The sequence below is a fragment of the mitochondrial genome of Eucyclogobius newberryi (genome assembly GCF_026437365.1).
Source record: "Eucyclogobius newberryi voucher LodgeLab Enewberryi_1 mitochondrion, complete genome".
Lineage (NCBI taxonomy): Eukaryota > Metazoa > Chordata > Actinopteri > Gobiiformes > Gobiidae > Eucyclogobius > Eucyclogobius newberryi.
In genome coordinates this window covers 1-16,523 of record NC_028288.1, presented here as the reverse complement: position 1 = coordinate 16,523, position 16,523 = coordinate 1, and the positions used below count along the sequence as shown (strand labels likewise).

Sequence of the window (16,523 nt, the reverse complement as noted above, 5' to 3'; positions counted from 1 at the left end):
AAAAATATCATTTTAATAATGTAAATAGATGCGTTTTGGGGGCTCAAACACCTAGGTCGAGGCTTTCCTGTTTTCCGGGGGGTTTCAGGATAAATAACAGCTTACGAGATTAGGGGGTAGGGGGGTTTTTTCCCCAAAAAAAAAGGGGGTGATCTTATCTCTTTTAGGAGAAAACACTAATCATTTATGCTCTTGATATCAGTTATGCAATGCTTCTGTATAATTCTTAATTCATGCAAGGGCTTCCTCAAATGCAAGAAAATGTTCTACCTTGTCATCTAACCTTCGCGCTGCACTCTGTAATGCCAAGTGAAAAGGAAAAAAAAAAAAATAACCATGCCCGATGGAGTGAACGCTTGGCATGTGGGATAACATCGTTAATATGAACTCCACCAATAACTTATGCCAGGGCCAGTGAAAGTGTGGGGAAATAGTGCAGGTATTGGCCTTGAGATGTAGAGCCAAATGCCAGGAATAATTCACTGTGTGAAACCCCCACGATCAGTTGTCCCTCACTATCATTAAACGACCGTACCTCTTTAAAAGTAATGTCATCCCTGTCCATATTGATCTAAAAATGAGATCGGTTTACAAAGCCTATACGGTTGTTTAGATTCATTTGTTTTTCTTCTTATATTTTTGGTTTATGGACTTAATCAGTTTTATAACTCTTCAATTTTTGTATAACATATTTGGGAAATATTGATTAGGTGAACAGTCAGTAAACTCACCCTCGTGTATTTTGGTCTATTTACGATTTTAAGTGATGTATGAATGCTTACTAGAAAAATATGGTTATTATACATATCTTGTCCTAAAGAATGAATATATATGGTCTAGATAATAATATGTTGTAAGTACATATATGTATATAAACACCAAAGAGTAGTTAAATTTCTAGAATCCTAGCTTTGGGAGCTAGAGGTGGGAGTTAGAATCTCCTCTCTTTGAGCAGTAGGGGGGACTTTAACCTCCGGCCGCCGATTTACAAGACCGGTGCTCTGGCGCTGAGCTACTAATGCAAGCTGTTTGTAGAAGTTTGTTTTCTAATCAGCCAACCATGGGGAATAAGCCTAAAAAGATAGAAAAGTAAATTACGGACGCAACTTGGCCGATGATAATGTAGGGGTGTTCTACCGGTATACCCCCAATCCAGGTGAGAATAAGTACGTCTGCTACTAGGGTCCAAAAAATGAGTTGGGAGAAAGGCCGGAAGGTCAGTGCACGTTGTTTGGACGTGTGAAGGAAGGGGACAACTAGTAGAACGAGAATTGAGGCGAGAAGTGCTAGTACGCCCCCCAGTTTGTCTGGGATGGATCGAAGAATGGCGTACGCAAATAGAAAATACCACTCAGGCTTAATGTGCGGCGGAGTGACGAGGGGGTTTGCAGGCGTGAAGTTGTCGGGGTCCCCCAGGTAGTTCGGAGAAAATAAGGCCAAAGAGGCGAGGGCTAAGAGCATAAGAGCAAACCCCAGGAGGTCCTTGTAAGAAAAGTAGGGGTGGAAGGGGATTTTGTCAGCGTCCGAATTTAAACCTGCTGGGTTATTAGAGCCGGTTTCGTGGAGAAATAGTAGGTGAAGAAGAGTTGCAGCTAGAATTACGAAGGGGAAAAGAAAATGAAAGGCAAAAAATCGTGTTAGGGTTGCATTATCAACTGAGAAGCCTCCCCAGATTCACTGAACGAGGGTTCCGCCTACATAAGGCACAGCAGAAAGAAGATTCGTAATGACAGTAGCGCCCCAGAAAGACATTTGGCCTCAGGGCAAGACATATCCCACGAAGGCAGTTATCATCACAAGTAGCAGAAGCACAACGCCAATGGCTCAGGTTTCCTTGTACAAGTAGGAGCCATAGTACAAGCCTCGTCCGATGTGTAAGTAGATACAGATAAAAAAGAAGGAAGCGCCATTGGCGTGTATGTTACGAATAAGTCAGCCAAAGTTAACATCCCGGCAGATGTGGTTAACTGAAGAGAAGGCTGTGGCAATATCAGAGGTGTAGTGTATAGCAAGGAAAAGCCCCGTGGCGATTTGGGCAATTAAGCAGAGGCCCAATAGGGAGCCAAAATTCCATCAGGCAGAGATATTAGAGGGTGCGGGGAGGTCTACTAAGGCGTGGTTTGCAATTTTAAGAAGGGGGTGTGTTTTTCGCAGGCTGGTCATTAAGGTTTCTTGTAGTTGAATAACAACGGTGGTTTTTCAAGCCATTAGTCCTGGTTAAAATCCTGGCAGGAATGATGCTTTACGTAATGTACACTTTTATGACGGGTCTGGTAGTAGGTTCAGTTGTGGTCGCTTCTAACCCGTCCCCTTATTTTGGGGCGCTAGGTTTAGTTGTTGTGTCTGGTATGGGGTGTGGAATTTTGGTAGGTCATGGGGCCCCCTTTTTATCTCTGGTATTGTTTCTGATTTACCTCGGAGGGATGCTGGTTGTATTTGCTTACTCAGCTGCTCTTGCAGCTGAGCCTTACCCAGAGACCCTGGGAAGCCGGGTGGTTCTTGTGAATGCGGGGGGGTACTTGGTGGCAATTTTAGGTGCGGCAGGGTTAGTGTGGGGCGGTTGGTTTGGGGGGCTTTGGTTTACCTCCGATGAAGCAGCTGAGTTCTGCCTAACACGGGCGGACATGGGGGGGGTGGCATTAATATATTCGTCTGGGGGTGGAATGCTGGTGTTGGGGGGAGGCGTTTTACTACTAGCGTTGTTTGTCGTGCTAGAGGTGTGTCGGGGGATGAGCCGGGGTACTCTTCGAGCAGTCTAGGCCGCTAGCAAGAGAAGGGCAATCAGGAAAGTAAGAAAAAAGAGGGCAAGAAAGGTCTTAACTATACCCTGCTGAGCGTTACTCGTTGTTGTAATCAAAGGGAGGTTCGTAGCATAAACTGCCTTCGGTCCTACTTTATCCAGTCAGGCCTGGTCCACCATTTGGGTAGCAATAAATTGCCCTAAGAAAAGGTTTAGTTGGGAGGGAAGGCGGTGCATAATAGGTGGATAAAACCCCAGCATGTTCGAAAAATTGTGGGTTAAGAGTTTAGGGGTGGGCTTAAACTGCTTGTTTGTAAGACTGGCGAGCTCGAGGGCGATTAAAAGGCCTAGAATTGTTACAATAAGGGCAGCTAGTTTGAGAGAGGGGTGTATTGTTATAACAGGGGTTTTAGGGAGAACAATATTCGAGGTAATTAGTAGCCCTGCGATGATGCTCCCTCACGCAAGGCGCTTGATGGGATTAACCACGGCTGTGTTATTTTCATTGATGGGGGAGAACGAGTTGAAGCGGGGGTGGCCTATGGAAACAAAAAAGACAACTCGTAAGCTGTAAATCGCAGTAAAAGAGGTGGCAAGAAGTGTTAGTGCGAGGGCTCAGGCGTTTAGGTGAGATGTGTTTAAAGCTTCAATGATTGCATCTTTAGAAAAAAAACCGGCCATAAAAGGGGTGCCTGTGAGAGCGAGGCTGCCGAGCGTTAAGCAAGAAGAAGTAAAAGGGGTGAGGTGGTGCATACCCCCTATTTTTCGGATGTCTTGCTCATCATTTAGGCTATGGATAATGGAACCGGAGCAGAGAAAAAGCATTGCTTTGAAGAAAGCGTGGGTGCAAATGTGTAAAAAGGCCAGTTGTGGTTGATTAAGCCCAATTGTGACTATCATTAGGCCAAGCTGACTTGATGTTGAAAAAGCTACAATCTTCTTGATGTCATTTTGTGTCAAGGCGCAGGTTGCTGTAAAGAGGGTTGTTAATGCCCCCAAGCATAGACATGTTGTTAGAATAAAGGGGTTGTTTTCTATTAAGGGTCCTGCACGAACAAGTAAGAAAATACCAGCAACAACTATAGTGCTAGAATGCAGTAGGGCAGACACCGGCGTAGGGCCTTCTATGGCCGACGGGAGCCATGGATGGAGTCCAAATTGGGCGGATTTACCAGTGGCGGCAAGAACTAACCCTAAAAGAGGGGGAGTCAGGTCCAGGCTTTGCGCGGAGACGAAAATTTGCTGTATCTCTCAGGAATTAAGGGTGGTGGCTATTCAGGCTATGGCAAAAATTAGGCCAATGTCTCCTACTCGATTATAAAGTACTGCTTGGAGGGCTGCAGTGTTTGCGTCTGCTCGCCCGTATCATCAGCCAATTAATAAGAAAGACATAATTCCGACGCCTTCTCAGCCAATAAAAATTTGAAATATGTTATTAGCAGTAACCAGAACGATTATAGCAATCAAGAAGACGAGAAGGTACTTGAAAAACCGGTTTATGTAAGGGTCTGAGTGTATATATCATGATGCAAACTCCAAAATTGACCAAGAGACGTATAGGGCGATAGGGGTAAAAATTACCGAGTAAAAGTCAAACTTAAAGCTTATATTAACATCAAAAATGATGGTGTTTATTCAGCTAAAGTTAGTAATGACTGCCTCTGTCCCTTCATTTAAAAAGAGGAATAGTGGTAAAAGGCTCACAAAAAAAGCAAGTTTGATGGCTGTTTTAGCTTGAAGGACGGCCCAAGTTGTGGTTTTGGGGGTGGGAGAGAGGGTTGTAAGGACAGGGTAGATAAGGATAGTAAAAATAAGGAATAGCGTGGTTGTTATGATTAAAGGGGTGGACTGCATAGCTTTTACTTGGATTTGCACCAAGAGTTTTTGGCTCCTAAGACCAATGGATGAGCTGTTATCCTTCAAAAGCATGGCGAGAGAGCTTCGGAATCCAACCGAGGGCACGAGGGTTAGCAGTCTTTGTTGCTTGCAAGCCTTTCTCGGTGGATAAGAGGACTCTAACCTCTGTCTTTAAAATCACAATCTAATGTTTTAGTTAAACTATATCTACAGGCTGTTCAGCCTCAGACTAGGGTAGGGTTCAAGATTAGTAAGAGGAGGGGGAGAAGGTGGAGGGCCAGAAGAAGGTGTTCTCGTGTATGAGAGGGGTTAAGGGCAAGGATGTGCTGGGGCACAGGCCCTCGTTGTGTCATTAAGAATATATAGAGGGAATAGCCGGCTGTGATGAGAGTGCCTCCCCCTGTTAACACAATTGTTATTCAAGACCAGTTAAAAAGGGAGGTAATGATCATTAGTTCCCCCATGAGATTTGGGAGGGGGGGGAGGGCGAGATTTGCTAAAGTTGCAATAAACCATCAAGAGGTCATGAGGGGCAGCAGCATTTGTATGCCTCGCGCAAGCATTATCGTCCGAGTGTGTGTGCGTTCATAGTTTGTGTTAGCCAGACAAAAAAGGGCGGAGGAAGTAAGACCGTGTGCAATCATGAGAATTAAGGCTCCCGTAAAACCTCACGGGGTTTGAATAAGAATGCCCCCGGCTACAAGCCCCATGTGCCCGACAGAGGAGTAAGCAATCAGTGATTTAAGGTCCGTTTGGCGCAAGCAAACTGAGCCCGTCATGATAACCCCCCAGAGGGCAAGAATGATAAAGGGGTAACTAAGCTCCTTGGTTAAAGGCTCTAGAACAACCATTATGCGTATTATCCCATAGCCGCCTAATTTAAGAAGAACAGCAGCAAGGATTATGGAGCCTGCAATGGGAGCTTCCACATGAGCCTTGGGGAGTCAAAGGTGTATGCCATAAAGTGGCATTTTAACGAGAAAGGCTAGTAAGCAGCCCGCCCACCAAAGTTTATCGGCGACAGAAATTAGGGGGAAGGCGGCTGCATAAGGAAGGGGGAGTAAAGATAAGCTGCCTGTTGTATTCTGTAAAATTAAGAGGGCTACTAGTAGGGGGAGGGAGGCCGCCAATGTGTAAAATAAAAAGTATGTGCCCGCATTCAGGCGTTCTCCCTGGCTACCTCAGCGTGTGATAAGGATAAGTGTGGGGATAAGAGTGGCTTCAAACATCACATAAAACAGCAGAACCTCTGTGGCTGAAAAGGCGATGATCAAAAAAATCTGGAGGGAGGTTAGGAGCATGAGATACATGCGTTGGCGATTAACAGGCTCAGCAGAGGTGTGGTTCTGACTAGCTAGGATCATAAGAGGGAGAAGTCAGCAGGTGAGTACTAAAAGGGGGGTAGAAAGAGGGTCTAGGGCTATAAAGTTACTGAGTAACCATCAGCCGGTTTCGCCAGGGCTGCTTAGTCATAAGAGGCTGAAGATTGCAATAATGAGGCTGTGCGCAAGGGCCGAAGGCCAGATGTGCTTGGATGGAGCAAGCCAAGTGGTGGGGATGAGCATTATTGTTGGGATAAGAATCTTTAGCATTGTAGGAGGTTAAAGTTTTGAAGGCGGTCAGTACCGTGGGTCCGGGCTGTAGCAACTAATAGTGCAAGGCCTGCACTCGCCTCACATGCAGAAAAAGCAAGGAGGAGTATAGGAGAGGCGGAGAAGCTTGTTGTGTTGAGCTCGAGGGTCCATAGTGAAAGGGCAAGAAAAAGAGAGAGCATTATCCCCTCCAGGCACAGTAGTGCAGATAATAGATGTGCTCGGTGAAAAGCTAGGCCCGCGAGGCCAAGCAAAAAAGCTGTTGAGAAGGCAAAATGTGTGGGGGTCATCAGGTAGTTGTGGACTCTAACCACGGGCTTTTGAGCCGAAATCAAATATTTTAATTAAACTAACCACCTATTCAGCCCATTCGAGGCCTCCTTGCAGCCATTCGTAAATGAGCCCAAGTGTTAAAAGGAGAAGGAGAAGGGCCGCTCAGAAGAAAGAAAAAAGGGGGTGTGGGAGCTGGTCCCCCCAGGGGAGAGGTAGGAGTAGTGCAATTTCCAGATCAAACAAAAGAAAAAGGATGGCAACCAAAAAGAAACGTATAGAAAAGGGGAGGCGGGCAGAGCCCAGAGGGTCAAAGCCGCACTCGTAAGGTGATACCTTCTCCTGGTCCGGGGAGATGAGGGGGAGCCAGAATGAAACGATTGCTAAAATTGTTGAAAGAGCAATGGCAATAAGCATAACTGTGGTAACTAAATTCATTATCTTTCCTTGGATTTTAACCAAGGCCTAGGGATTGGAAGTCCCGCATACTTACTTTGTACTAGAAAGATATGAGCCTCATCAGTAAATGGAGATGTAAAGGAACAGTCATACTACATCAACGAAATGTCAGTACCACGCTGCTGCTTCAAAGCCAAAGTGATGCTCCACTGTAAAGTGGTAGTTAACTTGGCGGAGGAGACAAATAGCGAGGAATGTGGTGCCAATAATCACGTGTAGGCCATGAAAGCCTGTAGCAACAAAGAAAGTTGAGCCATAAACCCCGTCTGCAATGGTAAAGGGGGCTTCGTAGTACTCTAAAGCTTGCAGGAAAGTAAAGTACCCGCCCAGAAGAATTGTTAGTGCAAGGCTCTGAATAGTTTGTTTGCGTTCGCCTTCCATAATGCTGTGGTGCGCTCAGGTCACAGTAACACCAGAGGCCAGAAGTACAGCTGTGTTCAGGAGAGGGACAGCAAAGGGGTCAAGGGCGGTGATACCTGTCGGGGGTCAGCAGCCTCCAATTTCGGGGGTTGGAGCCAGGCTCGCATGGAAAAAGGCCCAGAAAAAGCCAAGGAAGAAAAAGACCTCCGAAGTGATAAAAAGAATTATGCCATAACGAAGGCCCTTCTGTACAGGGGGTGTGTGATGGCCCTGATAGGTGCCTTCTCGAATGATGTCTCGTCATCATTGGTATATGGTGAGGAGAAGTAAAATAGTGCCTAATCCTATTAGGGTTATTGTGTTATAGTGGAATCATACGGCGAGGCCAGATGTTATTAAAAGTGCGGCAACAGCCCCTGTGAGGGGCCATGGGCTGGGGTCTACTATATGGAATGCATGTGCTTGGTGGGCCATTAAACGTTTTCCTGAAGATAAAGGCTTATTAAGAGTACAAAGACATATGCTTGAATTATAGCAACTGCGACTTCTAAAATAGTAAGTAAGAAAAGAACAATAGCGGTTAAAACAGCTACAGCGGGTATTAAGGGAAGAAGAACAAAAGCAGCTGTGGCAATTAGTTGCATCAAAAGGTGGCCAGCTGTGAGGTTTGCAGTAAGCCGAACTCCAAGCGCAAGGGGTCGAATGAAGAGGCTAATTGTTTCGATAATGATAAGGACGGGGATAAGAGGGCCGGGGGTGCCTTCTGGTAAAAGGTGGCCGAGGGCAGCTGTTGGTTGGTTTCGCATACCAATTAACACAGTGGCGAGCCATAGAGGCACAGCAAGTCCTATATTTAAAGAAAGTTGTGTAGCGGGGGTGAAAGTATAAGGTAGGAGGCCTAGTATATTAAGAGAGATAAGAAACACTATTAAGGAGGTTAGGATAAGGGCTCAGCTGTGCCCGCCTTTGTTAATAGGCATGAGTAGTTGGGATGTAAAACGGTTGATGAATCAGCCTTGAAGTGTAAGCAGTCGGTTATTTAGTCAACGAGAGGCGGGAGATGGGAGAAGAAGTCAAGGGAGTAGAAAAGCAAGGGCTATTAAGGGAACGCCAAGATAGGAGGGGCTTATAAACTGGTCAAAAAAGCTTGTTATCATGGTCAGGTTCAAGAGTCTGTTTTAGGTGTTTGGGTGTTTTGATGTGAAGGTTCATTGGGGAAAGTATGGTTTAATGTTTTAGGCATTACAATTGTAAGGAGCACAAGTCATGAGAAGACGAGAATGGCAAACCATGGGGAGGGGTTTAACTGGGGCATGTCACGAGGGGTGGTTGGAAGGCACCAATCTTCAGCTTAAAAGGCTGACGCTGTTGTCCAGTTTAGCTTCCTAGTGAGGCGTCTTCAAGCATTAGGGTTGATCAGTCTTGGAAATATTTTAGGGGGACAGCTTCCACTACGATAGGTATAAAGCTGTGGTTTGCTCCACAGATCTCTGAGCATTGGCCATAAAAAACACCGGGGCGAGAGGCGATAAAAGCTGTTTGGTTTAGTCGGCCTGGGACGGCATCTATTTTGACACCAAGGGAGGGAACTGCCCAGGAGTGAAGGACATCCTCTGCTGTAACTAGTACTCGGACTGGGGCTTCTGTGGGTACAACCATTCGGTGGTCAACCTCTAAGAGTCGAAACTGGCCAGGGGCAAGATCCTGTGTTGGGACCATGTAAGAGTCGAAAGCAATTTCTTGGTAGTCGGTATATTCGTAGCTTCAGTATCATTGGTGCCCAATTGCTTTTACTGTGAGGTGGGGGTTATTAATCTCGTCCATAAGGTAAAGGATGCGCAGGGAAGGAAGGGCAATAAGAATTAAAATAATAGCTGGTAGAATAGTTCAGATAATTTCGATCTCCTGCGAGTCAAGGAGGAATATGTTAGTAAGCTTGGTAGTAACTATGGCTACAATAATGTAAAGTACAAGGGTGCTGATGAGAAAAACAATTATTAAGGCGTGGTCATGAAAATGAAGAAGTTCTTCTATTACAGGTGATGCTGCGTCTTGAAATCCTAGTTGTGAAGGGTGGGCCATTAATAAGATACGTGGGGGTCTAACCCACAATTCTGCCCTGACAAAGCAGTGTAATGTCGTTTTTACTAGTATCTTATCAAGAAAGTGACAGAGTGGTTATGTGGCTGGCTTGAAACCAGTACATGGGGGTTCAATTCCCTCCTTTCTCGTTAGTGGGCAGGTTGTACTTGAACAAAGGCAGGCTCTTCAAAGGTGTGGTAGGGAGGAGGGCAGCCGTGAAGTCACTCAATGTTTGTCGCAGCAAGCTCTACAGAGGATACTACTCGCTTAGCAGCAAATGCTTCTCAAAGAATAAAAAGGAATATAATGACGGCTGTAAGAGAAATTAGGGACCCTAAAGAGGATACTGTGTTCCATAATGTGTAGGCATCCGGGTAGTCCGAGTACCGACGAGGCATCCCAGCTAAGCCCAAGAAGTGTTGTGGGAAGAAAGTTAAGTTAACACCCACAAACATAACCCCAAAGTGAACTTTTGATCATGTGCTGTGTAGAGTGTAGCCCGTAAGAAGAGGAAATCAGTGCACAAAGCCTGCTATAATGGCAAAAACAGCTCCCATAGAGAGAACGTAGTGGAAGTGTGCTACTACATAGTAGGTGTCATGAAGTGTAATGTCTAGAGAGGAGTTTGCCAGCACAATTCCTGTAAGACCTCCTACTGTAAACAGAAAGATAAAGCCGAGAGCCCATAGGAGAGGGGTTTCTCATTTAATGACGCCTCCATGCAGGGTAGCAAGTCAGCTAAAGACTTTTACCCCCGTAGGGATAGCAATAATTATTGTTGCGGAAGTGAAGTATGCTCGGGTATCTACATCCATGCCCACGGTAAACATGTGGTGTGCTCAGACAATAAACCCAAGTAGCCCGATAGCCATTATAGCTCAGACCATGCCCATATAGCCGAAAGGTTCCTTCTTTCCCGCATAGTAGGCAACAATATGGGAAATTATACCGAAGCCTGGTAAAATAAGAATATAAACCTCTGGGTGACCAAAGAATCAAAACAAGTGTTGGTAAAGGATAGGGTCCCCTCCTCCTGCAGGGTCGAAGAAAGTGGTGTTTAGGTTTCGATCTGTTAAAAGCATTGTGATGCCCGCCGCAAGGACTGGCAGCGAAAGCAGAAGTAACACAGCAGTGATCAGGACAGCTCACACGAATAAAGGCGTTTGGTACTGTGAGATCGCAGGAGGCTTCATGTTTACGATGGTAGTAATAAAGTTAATTGCGCCCAGAATGGAAGAAATTCCAGCAAGATGTAAAGAAAAGATCGTTAGGTCGACGGATGCCCCGGCGTGAGCAAGGTTTCCTGCGAGAGGGGGATAAACTGTTCATCCGGTACCTGCCCCAGCTTCAACACCAGAGGATGCTAAAAGAAGCAGGAAAGAGGGAGGCAGAAGTCAAAAGCTTATATTGTTCATTCGAGGGAATGCTATATCAGGGGCCCCGATCATAAGAGGGATGAGTCAGTTTCCAAAGCCTCCAATTATGATTGGTATTACTATAAAGAAGATTATTACAAAGGCGTGAGCAGTTACAATAACATTATAAATCTGGTCGTCCCCTAGAAGGGCCCCAGGTTGGCTCAGTTCAGCCCGAATTAAAAGGCTAAGTGCTGTTCCAACTATGCCAGCTCAGGCACCAAATACAAGATAGAGGGTGCCAATGTCTTTATGGTTGGTCGAAAAGAATCAACGTGTGATTGCCACAGGTAAAATGGCTGAGCGCTTAAGCGGTGGATTGTAGCCCCATAAACAGAGGTTTAAGTCCTCTTTTTACCAAGCCCTGAGGTGTTAACATGTAGGATTGCAAATCTTAAGTAGCGGATTGACGTCTGCCGGGGCTTTCCCCCGCCATTTTGCTCGTCTGGCGGGGGAAAGGTAGGCGGATGCTCGCTGGTTGGGGCACTTAGCTGTTAACTAAGAGTTTGTAGGATCGAGGCCTTCCCGCCTAGTAAGGCTTTATCTTAATTAAAGTGTCTGCTTTGCACGCAGAAGCTGTGGGTTAATGTCCCGCAAGTCTTATCCAGAGGCTGGGAGATTCTCACCCCCATTTAAGGCTTTGAAGGCCCTTGGTTTAGTATTATCCTAAGCCCCCCTAAAGGCTGAGAAGTGCAGACACCGCCGGTGTGAGAGGAAGAAAAAGGAGGGCAGCGAGGGTCGTCAAAGAGAGAGGGAAAGAAAGATGAAAGTGGGGGAGGCGTCAGGGTGTCAACCCCGCGAGGTTGTTAGGGGCTATAGTGAGGGTTATAGCATAAGAGAGGCGTAAGTAAAAGTAAAGGCTTAGAAGTGCAGTTAAGGCTGCAAATGTGGCAATTATAGGGAGATGTTGTTTAGTCAGCTCTTGTAAAATAAGCCATTTCGGTATGAAGCCCGATATAGGAGGGAGGCCCCCAAGAGATAGGAGAAGCAGAGGGGTCATGGCAGTCAAGAGGGGTGCCTTTGCTCATGCTGTTGCTAAAGCGTTTACGTTGGTGGCACTATTAAAGTTTAGGGTAAGAAAAGCTGATGATGTTATAACAATGTAGGTGACTAGGGCGACAAAGGTTAAGGAAGGGGCAAATTGGATGATAATAATTATTCATCCAAGGTGGGCAATAGAGGAGTAAGCAAGGATTTTACGAAGCTGGGTTTGATTTAGGCCTCCCCACCCCCCGACAAGTGTGGAAGTAAGACCAAGTAGGGCAAGTAGCTCTTGATTCGCAGCGGGAATTTGAAGAAGGAGTGCGAAGGGTGCAAGCTTTTGCCAGGTGGAGAGAATAAGGCCCGTAGTTAGGTCGAGGCCTTGGAGCACCTCTGGCAGTCATGTGTGCAGGGGGGCAATTCCAATCTTAAGCGAGAGGGCTAAAATTATTATGGTCGTGGGGATTGGGTGGGTTATATTTTGAATCTCTCATTGGCCCGTTAGCCATGCATTTGTCACACTGGCAAACAACAATGTAGCTGCTGCAGTTGCTTGTGTCAAAAAGTATTTGGTGGTGGCTTCGATTGCTCGGGGGTGGTTTTGATGTGTTATCAGGGGAATAATAGCTAGAGTACTAATCTCCAAGCCTATTCACGCGAGCAGCCAGTGTGAGCTAGATATAGTGATAGTAGTGCCCAAGACTAGGCCAAAAAAAAGAAAGGTTAAAATATAAGGGTTCATTAGCAAAGGAAGGGGTTTAACCAACATGTTTGGGGTATGGGCCCAAAAGCTTAGTTAGCTGACTTTACTAGGAAGTGGTGTAGTGGAAGCACTAAGAGTTTTGATCTCTTCAGGTAGGGTTCGAACCCCTTCTTTCTAAGGAGGCGGGGGGACTCTAACCCCCATAATTCACTCTATCAAAGTGGTCCTTTGGTTCAGGCACGGCTCCAAAGCTATAGCTGGGGGGGTAGGCCCGCAAGTGCTAGGGGGAGCGAAAAATGTCAGATGATAAGGGACAGGGTTAGGGGCAGAAAATTTTTTCAGATAAGGTGCATAAGCTGGTCATAGCGAAAGCGGGGGTATGAAGCTCGTACTCAAAGAAAAAGGACCGACAATAGAGCTGCTTTAGCTATTAGGTTAACAGATGTCAGTTCGGGGAAATGTGGCAAATGATAGGCCCCTAAAAAAAGAGCAGCAGAAAGGGTGTTTATAAAAAGAATGTTGGCATATTCAGCTAAGAAAAAAAGAGCAAAAGGCCCTCCGGCGTATTCTACATTGAAACCCGAAACTAGCTCCGACTCCCCCTCGGTGAGGTCGAAAGGGGCCCGATTGGTCTCGGCTAGGGTAGAAATGTACCACATGGCTGCGAGGGGCCACGCCGGGAGGAGAAGTCAAATGCTTTCTTGGGCGACGCTAAATGTCTGGAGCGTAAAACCCCCTGTAAAGACGATAGTGCTCAATAAAATGAGCCCAAGGCTAACCTCATACGAGATTGTCTGCGCAACTGCTCGGAGAGCTCCGATCAAGGCATATTTGGAGTTGGAGGCTCAACCCGAGCCCAAAATCGAATACACTGCAAGGCTAGAAAGAGCAAGGATAAAGAGAATGCTTAGGTTGAGATCAGTAACAGGGTGGGGGAGGGGGAGGGGGGCTCAAAGTGTGAGGGCCAATGTAAGAGCAAGTATTGGGGCAAGTAGAAACAAGAAGGGGGAAGAGGTAGAGGGTCGGACGGGCTCTTTAATAAAAAGCTTAACGCCATCTGCGATGGGTTGCAGGAGGCCATAGGGACCCACGACATTAGGGCCCTTCCGAAGTTGTATGTAGCCCAAAACTTTTCGTTCAAGGAGGGTGAGAAAAGCAACAGCTAAAAGAACAGGCACAATATATGCAAGGGGGTTCAAAATGTGCGTAAAAATTGATGAAAGCATAGTTAAGAAGAGGACTTGAACCTCTGTCTAAAGGGCTTAGGTCTATTGCACTGTCCGGGCTCTGCCACCTTAACTTGCCTTTTTCTCAGGCAGGGCTGTGTGCCCCTTTACCTATTTTAGTTGATTACATTAGGTAGGGGTGAGGCTTACCTGAAGCATGGGCCTCTCCTTTTCGGTCCTTTCGTACTAGAAAAGAATACTCATAGATAGAAACTGACCTGGATTTCTCCGGTCTGAACTCAGATCACGTAGGACTTTAATCGTTGAACAAACGAACCCTTAATAGCGGCTGCACCATTAGGATGTCCTGATCCAACATCGAGGTCGTAAACCCCCTTGTCGATATGGGCTCTAAAAGGGGATTGCGCTGTTATCCCTAGGGTAACTCGGTCCGTTGATCGGCTTTGCCGGATCTTGAAGGTCAGATATTCTGTTAGCTAGAGCTGTGGCTCTGGCTTTAGGGGGGAGGGCCCCATTCCACGTGGGGGATGTTTGTTTCCCCATGGTCGCCCCAACCAAAAACAAAAGGGCAGAGGCCACTTGGTTAATTCCGTTCATCCAGGTGTTTTACATGGGCTGCCATTGTGTTTGAAGCTCCATAGGGTCTTCTCGTCTTATGCTTATATCCCCGCTTCTGCACGGGGAGATCAATTTCATTGACTCGAAAAAGGAGACAGCTTAGCCCTCGTTATGCCATTCATACAGGTCCTCATTTAAAAGACAAGTGATTACGCTACCTTTGCACGGTCAAAATACCGCGGCCGTTAAACTATTAAGTCACAGGGCAGGCGGGACCTCTTATACGCTTGTTGCAAGAGGCGATGTTTTTGGTAAACAGGCGAGGCCAGTGTTTGCCGAGTTCCTTCTTTCTCTTTTAGTCTTTCCTTAAACACACCTGTGTTGGGCTAACGCTTAGTGTTGGGGGAGTTTCTAGATTACTATTGGCTTTCCCAGGCCCCTCTTTTGTTGGGGGCGTTAATTCTCAGCGCGGGTTCGTTCTGAGGTAAACAAGTGTTTAGGAGAGGGGCAACCTCTTATTACTCATCTTAGCAGTGTCTCTTTCATAGGTGCATGAAAAGGCCTACTATTATTAAAGGGGTTTAAGATAGGGTTGTTGGTATTAGGGAAGGAAAAGAACTTGAGCTTTAACGCTTTCTGCATGGGTGGCTGCTTTTAGGCCCACCAAGGTAGTCTGCCTAAGATATTTTAATCTTTAACCTGCTAAATAAAGTTGTGTCTTTTTTCGAGGGGGCTGTTCCCCCTTCGAATAACTCTTAAGCCTTCTTTGTGTCTCGGGTAAGTATGTGCAGGAGGGAGGAAAGAAGGGTAAAGGCTGAACTTCTATTCATTTCGTAGGCAACCAGCTATAACTAAGCTCGGTAGGTTTATCACCTCTACTCAAAGATCTTCCCACTCTTTTGCAACAGAGACGGGTTTGCCCTAAGATAGGCTGTCTTGGAGTAGCTCGCTAAGTTTCGGGGGCTCAAACTAAAAGGCATTTTGCTTGAGTGTTACTAGCTAAGTCATGATGCAAAAGGTACGAGGGAAATTCTCTGCTTTTTGCCTCTTAACTGGGTTTTTCACTTCTCTTTCAGCGTTCCCTTGCGGTACTTTCTCTATAGCGCCATGTGTCCTTTTCTATCACCTATACTGAGGAGGGAAAATGGTTTGTTTATCATTTGTTGTACGTGAGGGGTTATTAATGGTGTTTGTTGTTTTTGGGGGGGAGGGGCTAGCTATTAGGAGGTACTCAGTGCGACCCGGGTTGCACGGGCATCTTCTCGGTGTAAGGGAGATGCTATACTATTTTAGCTACGCTCTGATTTTTCCAAGTGCACCTTCCGGTACACTTACCATGTTACGACTTGCCTCCCCTTTATTTAAAGATGTATTTATTTATGTTTAAGTTTATTTTTGGGGAGAGTGACGGGCGGTGTGTGCGCGCTTCAGGGCCAGTTTCAGGGGAGCACTCTGTTCTCTCCTTACTGCTAAATCCTCCTTTTAATGTCTATTTCAAGGCATTGTTCGTGTGCACTGTATCAGTGAATGTAGCCCATTTCTTCCCCTCTCGTACGCTACACCTCGACCTGACGTTTTAGGTTGTACCAATTAAGCTCACTGTAGTTCCTTCACAGGGTAAGCTGACGACGGCGGTATATAGGCGGGATTAACAAGAGAGGGTGAGGTTTAACGGGGGTTATCGGTTCTAGAACAGGCTCCTCTAGGGGGGTCTAAAGCACCGCCAAGTCCTTTGGGTTTTAAGCTGGGGCTCGTAGTACCCTGGCAAGCGAAAGGTGTAAATGCATCACTTGTGTTTAAGGCTAGGCATAGTGGGGTATCTAATCCCAGTTTGTCCCCTAGCTTTCGTGGATTAACATTGTTTAAAGCCACTTTCGTGGAAGTACTTCCTGTCTTCATGTGAGTATAACAGCTCTGAAGATGTTTAGCTTTAGTGTGTAAAGGCGCCAACCACATTTTACGCCGGCATTTGTCAACTTGGGCCTCTCGTATAACCGCGGTGGCTGGCACGAGTTTTACCGGCCCTCTTGGTTTTAACTAAGTCAAGTTTTCACTTATTGCTTAATGTCTATTACTGCTGAGTTCCCGTGGGGGTGTGGCTAAGCAAGGCGTTGTGGGCTAACAAGGTTGTGCCTAATACCTGCTCCTTTTTTTCTGATAAGAAAAGATATAGGGCATTCTCACAGGGTTGCGGATACTTGCATGTATAAATATAACCAAAGCTGATAGTAAAGTCAGGACCAAGCTTTTGTGCTTACGAGGCTTTCTAGGGCCCATCTTAACATCTTCAGTGTTATGCTTTAGTTAAGCTACGTTAGC

The 16,523-nt window shown here is 46.1% G+C and overlaps 13 protein-coding genes and 24 non-coding genes across 37 annotated transcripts, besides 1 other annotated feature; 9 read left to right on the top strand and 28 right to left on the bottom strand. All coding sequences in view use genetic code 2, as the record gives it.

The window, feature by feature from the left end:
* Positions 1-879: a D loop (control region).
* Positions 880-951, top strand: ASR39_gt22. The gene has a single exon. It is a non-coding gene; the product is annotated as a tRNA-Pro (tRNA).
* Positions 951-1,022, bottom strand: ASR39_gt21. The gene has a single exon. It is a non-coding gene; the product is annotated as a tRNA-Thr (tRNA).
* On the bottom strand, positions 1,023-2,163 carry CYTB (cytochrome b). The gene has a single exon. A coding segment is annotated over exon 1 (1,141 nt).
* A 5-nt stretch (positions 2,164-2,168) lies between these two features.
* ASR39_gt20 lies at positions 2,169-2,237 on the top strand. Its single transcript has one exon. It is a non-coding gene; the product is annotated as a tRNA-Glu (tRNA).
* Positions 2,238-2,759, top strand: ND6 (NADH dehydrogenase subunit 6). The gene has a single exon. The coding sequence runs from the start codon at positions 2,238-2,240 to the stop codon at positions 2,757-2,759; it is 522 nt and encodes a 173-aa protein (YP_009178136.1).
* On the bottom strand, positions 2,756-4,594 carry ND5 (NADH dehydrogenase subunit 5). The gene has a single exon. The coding sequence runs from the start codon at positions 4,592-4,594 to the stop codon at positions 2,756-2,758; it is 1,839 nt and encodes a 612-aa protein (YP_009178135.1).
* Positions 4,595-4,667, bottom strand: ASR39_gt19. Its single transcript has one exon. It is a non-coding gene; the product is annotated as a tRNA-Leu (tRNA).
* Positions 4,668-4,671: 4 nt separating this feature from the next.
* Positions 4,672-4,739, bottom strand: ASR39_gt18. Its single transcript has one exon. It is a non-coding gene; the product is annotated as a tRNA-Ser (tRNA).
* ASR39_gt17 lies at positions 4,740-4,808 on the bottom strand. Its single transcript has one exon. It is a non-coding gene; the product is annotated as a tRNA-His (tRNA).
* ND4 (NADH dehydrogenase subunit 4) lies at positions 4,809-6,189 on the bottom strand. Its single transcript has one exon. A coding segment is annotated over exon 1 (1,381 nt).
* Positions 6,183-6,479, bottom strand: ND4L (NADH dehydrogenase subunit 4L). The gene has a single exon. It carries the CDS (start codon positions 6,477-6,479, stop codon positions 6,183-6,185), a length of 297 nt encoding a protein of 98 aa, YP_009178133.1.
* On the bottom strand, positions 6,480-6,548 carry ASR39_gt16. The gene has a single exon. It is a non-coding gene; the product is annotated as a tRNA-Arg (tRNA).
* Positions 6,547-6,897, bottom strand: ND3 (NADH dehydrogenase subunit 3). Its single transcript has one exon. It carries the CDS (start codon positions 6,895-6,897, stop codon positions 6,547-6,549), a length of 351 nt encoding a protein of 116 aa, YP_009178132.1.
* ASR39_gt15 lies at positions 6,898-6,968 on the bottom strand. The gene has a single exon. It is a non-coding gene; the product is annotated as a tRNA-Gly (tRNA).
* On the bottom strand, positions 6,969-7,752 carry COX3 (cytochrome c oxidase subunit III). Its single transcript has one exon. A coding segment is annotated over exon 1 (784 nt).
* Positions 7,752-8,435, bottom strand: ATP6 (ATP synthase F0 subunit 6). The gene has a single exon. The coding sequence runs from the start codon at positions 8,433-8,435 to the stop codon at positions 7,752-7,754; it is 684 nt and encodes a 227-aa protein (YP_009178130.1).
* Positions 8,429-8,593, bottom strand: ATP8 (ATP synthase F0 subunit 8). The gene has a single exon. The coding sequence runs from the start codon at positions 8,591-8,593 to the stop codon at positions 8,429-8,431; it is 165 nt and encodes a 54-aa protein (YP_009178129.1).
* Position 8,594: 1 nt separating this feature from the next.
* On the bottom strand, positions 8,595-8,669 carry ASR39_gt14. The gene has a single exon. It is a non-coding gene; the product is annotated as a tRNA-Lys (tRNA).
* Positions 8,670-9,360, bottom strand: COX2 (cytochrome c oxidase subunit II). Its single transcript has one exon. A coding segment is annotated over exon 1 (691 nt).
* A 3-nt stretch (positions 9,361-9,363) lies between these two features.
* ASR39_gt13 lies at positions 9,364-9,435 on the bottom strand. Its single transcript has one exon. It is a non-coding gene; the product is annotated as a tRNA-Asp (tRNA).
* Positions 9,436-9,438: 3 nt separating this feature from the next.
* Positions 9,439-9,509, top strand: ASR39_gt12. Its single transcript has one exon. It is a non-coding gene; the product is annotated as a tRNA-Ser (tRNA).
* Positions 9,510-11,063, bottom strand: COX1 (cytochrome c oxidase subunit I). The gene has a single exon. The coding sequence runs from the start codon at positions 11,061-11,063 to the stop codon at positions 9,510-9,512; it is 1,554 nt and encodes a 517-aa protein (YP_009178127.1).
* Position 11,064: 1 nt separating this feature from the next.
* ASR39_gt11 lies at positions 11,065-11,135 on the top strand. The gene has a single exon. It is a non-coding gene; the product is annotated as a tRNA-Tyr (tRNA).
* ASR39_gt10 lies at positions 11,136-11,200 on the top strand. Its single transcript has one exon. It is a non-coding gene; the product is annotated as a tRNA-Cys (tRNA).
* Positions 11,201-11,235: 35 nt separating this feature from the next.
* Positions 11,236-11,308, top strand: ASR39_gt09. Its single transcript has one exon. It is a non-coding gene; the product is annotated as a tRNA-Asn (tRNA).
* A 1-nt stretch (position 11,309) lies between these two features.
* ASR39_gt08 lies at positions 11,310-11,378 on the top strand. Its single transcript has one exon. It is a non-coding gene; the product is annotated as a tRNA-Ala (tRNA).
* Positions 11,379-11,380: 2 nt separating this feature from the next.
* Positions 11,381-11,451, bottom strand: ASR39_gt07. Its single transcript has one exon. It is a non-coding gene; the product is annotated as a tRNA-Trp (tRNA).
* Positions 11,452-12,498, bottom strand: ND2 (NADH dehydrogenase subunit 2). The gene has a single exon. The coding sequence runs from the start codon at positions 12,496-12,498 to the stop codon at positions 11,452-11,454; it is 1,047 nt and encodes a 348-aa protein (YP_009178126.1).
* ASR39_gt06 lies at positions 12,499-12,567 on the bottom strand. Its single transcript has one exon. It is a non-coding gene; the product is annotated as a tRNA-Met (tRNA).
* On the top strand, positions 12,567-12,637 carry ASR39_gt05. The gene has a single exon. It is a non-coding gene; the product is annotated as a tRNA-Gln (tRNA).
* Positions 12,637-12,706, bottom strand: ASR39_gt04. The gene has a single exon. It is a non-coding gene; the product is annotated as a tRNA-Ile (tRNA).
* Positions 12,707-12,710: 4 nt separating this feature from the next.
* ND1 (NADH dehydrogenase subunit 1) lies at positions 12,711-13,685 on the bottom strand. Its single transcript has one exon. It carries the CDS (start codon positions 13,683-13,685, stop codon positions 12,711-12,713), a length of 975 nt encoding a protein of 324 aa, YP_009178125.1.
* Positions 13,686-13,759, bottom strand: ASR39_gt03. Its single transcript has one exon. It is a non-coding gene; the product is annotated as a tRNA-Leu (tRNA).
* Positions 13,760-15,435, bottom strand: ASR39_gr01. Its single transcript has one exon. It is a non-coding gene; the product is annotated as a 16S ribosomal RNA (ribosomal RNA).
* ASR39_gt02 lies at positions 15,436-15,507 on the bottom strand. The gene has a single exon. It is a non-coding gene; the product is annotated as a tRNA-Val (tRNA).
* Positions 15,508-16,454, bottom strand: ASR39_gr02. Its single transcript has one exon. It is a non-coding gene; the product is annotated as a 12S ribosomal RNA (ribosomal RNA).
* Positions 16,455-16,523, bottom strand: ASR39_gt01. Its single transcript has one exon. It is a non-coding gene; the product is annotated as a tRNA-Phe (tRNA).